The 11774-nt window shown below is 42.1% G+C and overlaps 1 protein-coding gene across 1 annotated transcript; it reads left to right on the top strand.

The window, feature by feature from the left end:
• Positions 1–278: 278 nt before the first annotated feature.
• On the top strand, positions 279–10855 carry TCTEX1D1 (Tctex1 domain containing 1). Its single transcript, XM_015415805.1, has 4 exons — positions 279–391; positions 1360–1451; positions 7085–7209; positions 10652–10855. Exons 1-4 carry the CDS (start codon positions 279–281, stop codon positions 10853–10855), a joined length of 534 nt encoding a protein of 177 aa, XP_015271291.1.
• The last annotated feature ends 919 nt before the right edge of the window (positions 10856–11774 follow it).

The raw sequence follows: 11774 nt of genomic DNA, 5'->3' as shown, positions 1-11774 counted from the left end.
GGTTGCATTTGTGCATGCTTATGAGCCATTCTAGATGGATTCACCTTTTAAGTTTAGTCTTTACCCAAACCTCTGGGGCCCACAAAGTACCTACTCAGAATCTCTTCTCAGTGAAGAGCAGTGTAACTAACATTATGTTAAGTGGTTTTGAGAATACATTCTCACTTCAGAATATAAGATGGACCTTACTGTAGCACCTCAAAGTCCATCTAGTTTGAATTAATGTTCAGGTCATTGATCTGACAGAGTTAAAATGTATTTCCTTTATTCCAGAAGACATGTCAGACACTGTGAGGGATAAAGCAGCCCGCTTGTTGAAGAAAAGGGGCAGCATCTCTTCTTTAGGAAGCCATGAAATCAAGGCAAAAGAATTTATTGGAAGAACCAAAGAGTAAGTAGCCCTTTTACTGCTTCTGATACACTGTTTTCTAACTTGTCATCCCTCCAGTTCTTCAGTTGCTTATCCAGTTTACGGAAATTTTCTTTTACAGCTTCCAAGTTTAGGTGTTTTAATATGACAGTGCCTCATGATGGATCTGGGCCCATGTGGCTTTTAACTCCCTGCCACAGTCTAGGGTTGCCAACAGGCCTGGAGAAAAACTGCCTGCTGATTTAATACAAGTTTAAAGTATGGAAACAATCAGGTAAAGGGGCAGAGAATTTTTCTTGAGGCAGCAGGCAACCTCACTGTGACTTTCTGCCTTCTTTGGCATATGAAGCTGGGCATATGTGAGAGCTATGTGCTTGGTTCTGGATTTCAAAGGTTATAGGGTGGGAAGGTTAAAATGTTACTTCTTCTCCATCGCCTTGCATAATGGAGCAATAACCATTTATAATCATTGTTTAAAAAGATAGATTGCCTAGCCCACATGGAAATGCACAAATTTGTTTTAGAAACCTATTTGAAAACACGGACCTGCGCACTTTCGGCTTAGCCCCATCAAATAAGCAATGGACAGTTAAATGTCCAAGACAACATGATGGTAAGAGAAAGTGCATTTGTATAATAAAATACTGGCACCATAATGGATGCACTGACAAAAGTTCTTCATGTTGTTCTATGTGGGAAGAACTTTTGCAGGGGAGAATCAGCCTGTGCAAAAGACTGCAAGGTTAAACTCCCTCTTCTGGGAGCTTCATGTGCTTCGTAATGTGTGCCTAATATTAATTTCTCCTGGGAAGACACAAAAAATATCTCCAGTGTTAGCTGATTGTTTCTCTGAAATGGTGTAGTGAAACATCTCATAGAGCCCTTGTATGCCTTCATGGTTTTTTTAGTGTGGTACTTTGCATCTGATTAGTTTCATGCTGTGTCTAACAAATAGCAGTTAACATAGTTATTGTTGGGGTTGTCTTTAGCTCCATGAGTACAGTGTCTTACATGGATGAACCAAGCCACCATGACGACATTCTTCGTCCTCCTTTTCAAATGGAGAACACATACCAGCTAGGTAAGGATCCCTTACTCCTCATTTCCTTAATAACAGGTCTATTCTACACATAAGATTCCCAGTGGGCACTTTATTCTTCAGTTTATTTTATTTTTTTATTTATACCCTGCTTGGGGACCTAAAATAGTGTATCCCTTCTTCTACCTTATCCCCATAACAGCTACTCTGTGAGGTAGGTTAGGCTGAGTGTGTGTGACAGGCCCCAAATCACTCAATGAGCTTGTATGTCAGAATGGGAATTCAAACCTACGAGTAATTCTTGTAGATCCTATTCCAATATTCTAGCCACTATGCCATATTGCTCTTGTCTAGGTATTGGAGCCATCTGAACCTCTCATGGATGCCCAGGCTCTATGATACTGTTAGCAGCATAGAGCAGTAAGGGCTTCATAGATATGAAGGATGTGCATTCTCATTGAAGAGACCATCTGTTTCAGAAGAAGCTGAGGAATGAATGTGCTTCCTGAGAGATTCATAAGAATGGCAGAAGCCATTCTTTCCAATATGACCATGATAGTTTGCAGTGCAGTAACTCTTGGAAGCAATTTGGTTTTTTACTTAGCAAAAGTTAGATAGTTCCAGCAAAAGTTTCTTTGTGCTTATTGCTGGCTATATAATGAGGTGAACTGTGTAGAACATCCACAGTTTGCTGCATTGTTTTTCAAGAGAGCAAGGACAGTGAAAAAGGAAGGAGAGTTCTTTCTTCTGGCTTCTGGGCAAGGGTGGTGGCAGAAGTCATGAGGCCAGGCATCAGGGAAAGGCAGCAAAAGACTTTCAGTTGCCACTGCTTGAGCTGTACTCCCTTGATCTATGATGTTGATCATACCTGTTTGAGCTCCTGCTCTAGAATATCAGTTCACTAGTCCACCCTTATTCTTTGGAAGTGAATATTGGGCCATGTTGAGCTTTCAGGAGTATGAGAGACAGAAGAGGCACAAGAAAAGTCTTTGGGCATTCTCTGCCATTTAAACACTTGTTCTCCTCAGACTTCTTTCTAAAATAAGTAAGTAATTCAGTAATGAGGTTTATACTACAGTCCATACTTCTTCCAAGGTGTTCTCTGCTGAATCTCATAGCTTTTACAACCACATCTGCCTCCCTAATTCTAAAACATTGATGCTAACTGGAAAAAAGAGGTTTTCTGGCATACTGCTATGAAGAGTGCAAAATAAGGAAGCTAAAGGTGTGTGGGGGGGGAGTATCCATAAAGTTTTATTTATTATCTTTGTTATAACAGTAGGCTGAAAAATTCAAAACATTTGCAAATTGATTATATTTTTAAAGTTTAATTCCTAGATTTATTGTTGTTGAGTTCACAAAGTGATTATTTTTTTATAAATAAATAATTTAAATTAAAAAAACAAAGTGAGTGATCCTTAACATGCCCAATATGTACCATGGTTTGGATCCAAAGATCCTATTGTGTGAGCAGAATGCACTTCAGCTTATACAGTATTTTGCTGATATTTTCCTCTCTGCCCTCATCTCTCTTGTTCTTTCTGTCTCCACAGTCTTGGGGTTCTGATAGAGCAGCTTTCCAAAATGCATGGGGTGAAGATCTATTTATTTATTTATTGGATTTCTACCCTGCCCTCCCGCCGAGATAGGGGAATAAATGGGCAATACCCCCTTTCCCCTGTCCCATGGGTTCTAAGCCATAGTCAGGATGACTGTTGGAAGTGCAGAAGCTGTTTGAGACCATAGGTCTACCAAGGTCAATGTTGTCTACTCTGACTGGCAGCAGTTCTCAGGTTTTAACGGCAGAGGCTGGAAGACTGAATCTGGCACGTTTTGCAAATGTTACATCACTGAGCCATGATCCAACCCCATTAGGGCTGTTAGCAGCGGTGCACATTTGGATATACAGGGAATGGACAGAGGAGCGTGCCACCCAGATAGCCTGACACTTAGGTCACAGTGATTTCCATAACTGTCAAGGAAAGTTGTTGAGTTCATGCCTTAGAGCTTACTGACAACCAGATTTACACTGTGAAATCTACAGAAGGTTTGTGTATCTGATAGGGTAAACCATATGTTTGATTCAGAAGCCATCATGTTTTTGGCAAGCAAAATATTTTAGTGCTGGAGTGAAGTTTCTTCCGGATTCTGGTTTTTCTTTGAATCCCTGAGTGTAGTGGTTCTTAGATCACATAGTTGTCAAAAATATTGTTGTCTGAAACTATTTTAGGTATACCCAGGGCTCTAGTCGGGGGGGAGCTCTCAGGTACGGAGCTCCGGAAGAGAGCCTCTAGGGGGCGGGGCGGTCACGTGGTGAAGCCCCGCCCCCTTCTTTACCCCGCCCTCTGCTTCGATCCTCATTCCGTTTGGGAATGAGGATGAAGCAGGAGGGTAAGTAGCCGGGCCTTCTGACACACTTCCGGTGATGTCAGGGGGTGTGGCCTTCTGTCACTTCCGGTGATGTCAGGGGGCGTGGCATATGCAAATAAGTTATGCTAATGAGTTATGCTAATGAGCTCCGGCAGCTGTTTTTCTACAACAAGACCCCTGGGTATACCCCAAAATTAGTAACTTGTGTACTGAACACGAATCATGGTTTGTTCTATAGAACTGCTTTGGGAGTTAGAATATCGATAGTTCTAAATACAACCTACTTCATGTGGCCGGCATGACTAAACGCCGAGGTGCACGGAACGCTGTTACCTTCCCACCAAAGCGGTACCTATTTATCTACTTGCAATTTCTTGCTTTCAGACTGCTAGGCTGGCAGGAGCTGGGGCCAGAGACAGGAGCTCACTCTGTCACGTGGCACTAGGGTCTCGAACTGCCGAACTACAGACCTTCCGGTCTGCAGCTCAGTATCTTAACCTCTAAGCCACTTCAGCCTCATATGAGCAGGAATATACCACCATAAATCTATGGACAAAATAATGCTGACCTTTGTTGTAAGTATTAATGACCACTTGGGAGATCTGTGATTATATCTCTCAAATATATTTTCTTACTAAAATACAGTTTTAGGAGCTGCCAATTTGTCTAAGGCAGCTTTGGGGAAAGGAAGGGAGAAAGGGTATTAACTCCTGCCATTTTCCGGACTGAAGTCACCCTGAAATCCCACACTATTTTGCTGTGCAAAGGGAAAAATAAATAGAGGTACTTGAAAACCCAACTACAGCTTGCAGGGAAAGGGGGAGAGAAACCCTTTATACCGAGAAAACAGCATGAGAAAGCAATCGCTGTACCCCGTGCTGCGAGCAGATAGGTGTCCCTAGTGGCTGCATCTCAGTGTTTTTATGTCGATGTTGTTTTAAGGGGGGGAGATATCTGATAACAGATTTTCCATGTCGTTTGGCCATGAGATAATGTGTGTCAATTGCTTTGAACGCTCCATAGCACTATATGAATGCTAGGTGTAGTCATGCTTTTTTAAAAGGGGGATTGCACATACATTATTCAAGATATGCTGCACAGAATTTATTGGTGCTGAGGAGGAGTAAGCAGGAACAGCACAGTATTGATGACATTTTAAAGGGACTAACATGAATGCAGTAATGACCATAGTTCAGAAGCATAACCTTCTGTAGTTAATTTATCCCAAAACATTCAAATGCTACATATGTCTGTGGTGTGAAGCTCAGAGAAACAGGAAAATCTGGAGCAAGGATTTTTTGTTTGGTTTTTTTGTTTTTGGTGGTGTTGTTTTGCTTCAAGAAGAAAAGCCTTAGAGGCAGCATAGATTTAGAACCCAATTTAGGGAACTGCCTGCCTGCAGCAAGGTTCTGCTCATAAGCTTCTTGACAAGTTGCCTTTTGGAAATTGTGCATGACCTGCTGAAAGTCTGTTTCTGGTGCATAGCTACTAAATATTTTCTTGAAAGGGGTGAGATTCTGTGTTGTGGTTTCATTCTATGTTTAGTGGGTATAATAAAGCAAACAGCCAGAACCCACATGCTTTGTAGAAAAGGGAACTTATTTTTTTAAAACAACAACAACCCAGAAATCATCATATTAAGTATAGTGGTATTATAGCTATTTAAACAAATAATATTTGTTGTAAGTATTATAGCCATTTAAACAAATTAAAGGGGGGGGGAGGAAAGGAAAGTTCATTGTCTTACCCATAACCGTAGTCTTGCTCTTTCATAGCATGAGTAAATATCCTTAAAAGAAATGCTGCCTTTTGTCATATCTGAAATATTTCTTTATTACAGTGGTGTATTCTAAAATCAATAGCTTTCCTACTAGTTTAAATGCAGTGTCTTTTTATGCAGAGGAGTCGACATGACTCACTGTTAGGATAAGGCAAAAACAACTAAACCATTGCACCCCAGAAAGGTCCCAGCAAAGCAAACCTCCAAATGGTAGCAAGCTAGTGCTTTGCAGTATGAGCTGTAGCTGCATGTGTGAAGTGGAAGTCGTCATTGTCAGCTGCAGATGTTACTCTGTGCAGCATGGCTGACATCCCATAATTTAAGTGGGGCTTACCACTGAAAGTGGCTGGCCACCATGACGCAGTTTTAGCTAAGAAATTCCTTCTCTCTTCCCATCCTTGAAACTACACACATGCTTCCCTTCCACCTGCCTTGCAATATGCAGGTACTAAAAGGTTGATAATAATATGTCTTAAAAAACAAAGGAACCCTATAAAGAACACCCCACTTCAATTTATCTCCTGATTTCCACAAACATTTTTGTGCCTTTAGTCATTGTTTTCCATTTCGTTTGAAACCGCTGTTACCTTAGTCATTTTCTGGAAGCCAATTTTGAACCAGCTTTTTTCCTTGTGCATAATGTTTCTGCCAGTTTTCTTTGTCCTGTCCCTCTCACTCACCTCCAGCCCACTTTTTTGATGATTGGACTGTCACTATTGACAAACCACTCCCTTTCCTCCTCCCTGCCCTGATGATGAGTAATGTGTGTTTAAAAAAAACAACAACCAGTAGACTAGTGATATATTGCTATATTGCTATAATGATAGGTCAAGCAGGTTCTCTAAATTCCCAGTTTTCTTTTTTTATTAAAGCTTTAGCCTTTTCCCTCATGGAGGTATAAATAAAAAGGCATATCTCCACAACATAAAGGGATAAAGACTGACTTTTGTTAAAAAAAAAAATGAAACCTTTGGACACCAGTTTAGATTAGGGAAACAGCACCGTTGCTCTGTCTACATTGGATTTCCCCACAGCTATTTTAAGTTTCTTAAAAAGTTAAGAGTGTTAACTTCAGATCACCTGCTTCACCTCTATTATGGACCTTAAAAACAAATCAAATTTACTTATTTATTTCATTTATACCCCACTTTTCTCCCCATTGGGAACCCAAAGAAGCTTACATCATTATAATTTTCCTGCTCCCTTTTATGCTCACAACTGTTCTGTGAGGTAGCTTGGGCTGAGAGTGTGTGACTGCAGGGTTCTATGGCAGCTGGGTATCCCAGAACCTCATCTGACACTGTAACCATTACACCAGCACTTCTCAGTTCTTACTGCACTGAGTTCATAGGAAACAACATTTTGTTGTGACCTAATTATTAAGGTCACCAATCTGGTTCCACTGTTTTTCTAGTAAATTTTTAATGCTCTTTTTAATAATGATTACCAAGTGTACTCGGAGTTGTTGGGGTTTTTAACATCAGAACCATCTGAAATAATGCTGTGGCCTGTTTCTGTGTACCAGGTCCTGCAAAATGCTTTCCAGTGGCAACTGTGAATAACATCTTGAAGGATGTGGTAACAAGTTACCTTGAAGAAGAAAAATACGAAGCAGAGCTGTGCAGGCAAATGACAAAGACCATCTCAGAGGTATGAAATAGTTAGCAAAGCAAAGTCTCTCTCTCTCTCTCTCTCTCTCTCTCTCTCTCTCTCTCTCTCCTCTCTAATCTATCCAGTACTTAATTTGATCCAAGTCTCAGCTCAGGGAATGTTGATTGATGTCAGGTCCTGTCAGGTAAGCTACATATTCTGTACCCTTTAGCTCTGATTTTGCATTCCAAGTATAATGAATGATAGTTCCTAATATTCATGCTTGTTGATGTTAGGTTCCTGGTCCAATATAAAATTCTGAAATAGGCTTCTTGACTAACAGAAGTCCTATGCAGAGTTACATCCATTGATTCTGATGGACTTAGAAGGGTGTGACTCCACTTAGGATTGCACTATGTGTTCCAGAAGAGTACTTCTGAACATGTGCTGAGTGTCTATTCTTCACTGCTGAATCATCTCACCTAGTTCCCATATTTAACAAGGAAAGTGTGCCATTGGGACCAGAGGTTGCAGTTTCCAGATAGGCTTGAGCATGCATATTTCCTTGCTAACAAGTTAAGCACTGAATATATCTGTAGTTTCAGCATTTTTTTTATCCAGCTGTCCCTTTAACATAGTGTGGTGAAAAGTCTCCATGCTGTAACTTGTAACTCCCATGAATGCTAAGAATGCAATCCAATGTACATTTGTTTGAGAGTCATTACCACTTGATTCATTGTGACTTAAATATATGCATGCTGTAAGTCCCATTCATTTCAGTGGAAATATCAAACATAATGCTGGCATGGTGGAGTGGTTCAAGTGTTGGACTAGGATCTGGGAGACCCAACTTCATATCTCCACTCTGCCATGGAAGTTTGCTGGGTGACCTTGGGCTAGTCACAAGCTCCAACCTAACCTACCTCACAGACTGCTTTTGAGGATAAAATGGAGGAATGATGTAAACCACTTTGGGTTCTCAGGGAGGGAGGGAGGAATAAATGAAGTAAATAAAATAATTTTTTAAATTGAAATCCATCCCCTTCATTAGTCCAAGATGTATTTCAGAAACCAGTAGTGGCGGCAATGCTAAACTGAAAATGCATCACAATCTACTGTTTCTGGGTAAGGTAGTGCAGAAGGTGGTGGCAACACAGCTCCAGGCTTTCTTGGAAGATGCTAATGTCCTGGATCCCTTCCAGTCTGGTTTTCACCCTGTTCATGGTATGGAGACGGTATTGGTCGCCTTGGTGGATTACCTCCGGAGACATCTGGATCGAGGCAGCTCAGCACTACTGATTCTTCTTGATATGTCAGCAGTATTTGATATGGTCAGTCATAAGCTGCTGACCCACTGCCTCATTGGTGTGGGGATACAGGACTAGCCTTACAATGGCTGGCCTCCTTTCTCCAAGAGCGGGGACAGAGGGTGGCACTGGGGGGGGGAGCTGTCTCAGCAGCACCCAGTCATATGTTTTGTGCTGCAGGGATCGATTCGCTCCCCAATGTTATTCAACATCTACATGCGCCCACTTGCCCAGATTATCCAGCGGTTTAAGCTGGGTTGCCACCAGTATGCCAATGACACCCAGCTCTATCTACTAATGGATGGCCACCTGGACTCTGACCCTGAACAGGTGGACAGGGCATCACAAGCCATGGCTGGATGGTTAAAGCAGATCCGACTGAATCTGAATCCATTGAAAATGGAGGTCCTGCACCTGGGACATGGGGGTCAGAGGTTGGGTATCAGGCTCCCAGCCTTCGCTGGGCTCTGTTGGTGCCAGCACGTAAGGTAAAGAGCCTGGGGGTGTTCCTGGATGTCTCACTGACTATGGAGGCCCAGGTCACCACCACAACTAGATCTGCCTTCTTCCATCTGACGCAGAACAGGCAGTTGGCCCCATACCTCTCCCCCAGCTACCTGGCTGCCCCATACCTCTCCCCCAGCTACCTGGCTGCAGTGACCCATGCAATGGTCACTTCCAGATTAGATTATTGTAATTCTCTCTACGTGAGGCTGCCCTTGACTCTGCTCCAGAAGTTACAGCTAGTGCAGAACACAGCAGCGCAGGTGTTAATGTCACTGCCTATGCAGGCCCACATCCACCCGGTGCTGAGCAAACTGCACTGGCTGCCTATTGAATTACCGTTAAAGCCCTATACAGACAGGGGCCTGCATATCTTTGAGGCTGCCTCTCCCCATATGAGCCCCGCAGAACATTGTGTTATGCAAATCAGCATCTCCTGATAGTTCCTGGCCCCAAGGATGTTCAGTTTGCCTCAACTGGGGCCAGGACCTTTTTGGCCCTGGCCCCCACCTGGTGGAATGAGCTCTCTTATGAGATCAGGGCCCTGCGGGACCTGCTGCAGTTATGTGGGGTCTGTAAGACGGAGCCCTTCTGCCAGGTTTTCAGTTGAGGCAGCAGGCATCCACCTGATATGGCCTCCCCTCCGGTGACCGCAGAACCACATTACTGGTATCAACATCATCTGTCGAGCAATATTGGACATCCAGTACTAGATTGCTTTACATTTTAAATTTTAATTGATATATATGTTTTAAATTTTAATTGTAAATCTACACTGTGTGCAGATTGATGTGTTTTGAACCCACCCTGAGCCTGCTATGTTGGGAGGCCGGGCTATAAATTTAATAAAATAAATAAAATAAAAATTAAACTGCAAAAACATCCATATTTGATTATTCACAAACTGATTGTCGATCATTTGTATGTTTTTGTTGAGGAGTGAGGGATGCAGGCCATGGCTGATACTGATGTTTCATTTGTTCTTTGGTAGCCTTGTCTCCATTGCTCTCAGTAGGAACAGCAGAAGGCTTGTGGGACCATTACTTTATTTAGAGTAATGTACTAGCCTTCCAGCCAAGCTATATGGCTGAATGACAGCATGGAATTCTACTTGTTCAATACGTTTGCTGAATATGGGCCATGTACCAAATTCAGCAGCTCCATCTGCCAAAGCCTGTTTCCAGTTGAAACATGGACTGTCACTGCTGGATCATAGATAGCCTTAAGTCATCAAATGATTAAGTTGCCTATGCATTACAATTTAGACAGGATCTGCTTTAGAGGCCTTTCTATTGCCTTTAGCAGATTGAGTTTACAGTAGATTAACATTAGATTGAATGGCTTCTGGATGAGATTCACTTTTTCTTTAAGGTCTCAGTGCTCCTAGAAAATAGCACTAAGGATTATGGGAACAGGAATAGGTAGATGAGCTTGATACATTACTTGTGTCTTGAAGCTAATATCTTCTAAAGTTAAGATGGTGAGCCAAAGTTTGCTAGATTACTTGCAGTGCATTGTAGCACTGATGTGAATAACGTTAGTGTTGTGTGTTACTGTCATTACTACAGTAAAATAAATCAATACTTATGCAAGTCCATACTGGCTCCTAAGTGTGCTTGTGTAGCTTTAATCTTGCAGTACCAGTTTGGATGTGCAAACATGTGGGTTCTCTCTCTATCTCTCTTTCCCAGGTAATTAAGGCTCGAGTAAAAGATCTTATGATACCAAGATACAAAATTATTGTGTTTGTATATATTGGACAACTAGACAAGCAGAGCATGCAGATTGGAAGCAGGTGCCTCTGGGATACTACAAGTGATACTTTTTCCTCATATGCCTTTAAAAATAGATCATTGTTTGCTGTTGCAAATGTCTATGCAGTTTATTTTGAATAAGAGGAAAAAATGTAGCATGAAATCTGTGACCCCACATAATTTAGAAGCCATGCTTAATATGGGTTGCTAAACACTCTAAAATATGTGAAGTTAAGGGGGGGGTTGCCTTATTATATTTGCTTGTGCTGAATTTTATTTTCCGTTCTGTTGCCCCTTCCCCTCATTTAGAGAAATCGTGTTTTGAAGCTCTTCCTAATCTGCTTGGGTTTTCATCAACTGGAAGAATTTCACCTTATTTGCAAGCTACAGCTATTTCATTGTTCAGCCCTGACTCCAGAAAATGTATAGATTAGTTAAATAGCACTGGTTCCAGTAGCAATCCCTAGAAGACCCCAATACTTATGTCCCTCCATTGTAATGACTCTTTATTTTTACCCTCTCCTCCCTGCTGTTGTTGAACCAATTATTCAGTCATAAGAGAGACTGTCAGGAAAGTCTGATAAGGGACTTGTCAAAAAGCTTCTTGGAAAGATATAGTATCTACTGGATCAGTACTGGATCAACCCTAAAATAAAGGTAAAGGTTCCCTTGCTCGAAAGCCAGTCAAGTCTAACTCTAGGGTTGCGGTGCTCATCTCCATTTCAAAGCCGAAGAGCCAGCGCTGTCGGAAGACGTTTCCGTGGTCATGTGGCCAGCATGACTAAACACCAAGGCACACGGAACGTTGTTACCTTCTCACCGAAGTGGTACCTATTTATCTCCTTGCAATTTCTTGCTTTAGAACGGCTAGAATGGCAGGAGCTGGAACTAGAGGTGGGAGCTCACTCCATCATGCGGCAACTCGGGTCTCGAACTGCTGAACTACTGACCTTCCACAGCCTGCAGTTCAGCGTCTTAACCACTTGAGCCACCGCAGCTCCAAATCCACATGCTTACTATACTTCTAATGTAGGGCGGAGAATGAGTAGTGAGTGGCTGT

The sequence above is a fragment of the Gekko japonicus genome, unplaced genomic scaffold (genome assembly GCF_001447785.1).
Source record: "Gekko japonicus isolate JY-2015 unplaced genomic scaffold, Gekko_japonicus_V1.1 scaffold20, whole genome shotgun sequence".
Taxonomy (NCBI): domain Eukaryota; kingdom Metazoa; phylum Chordata; class Lepidosauria; order Squamata; family Gekkonidae; genus Gekko; species Gekko japonicus.
This window is presented reverse-complemented; position numbering and strand designations above follow the sequence as displayed.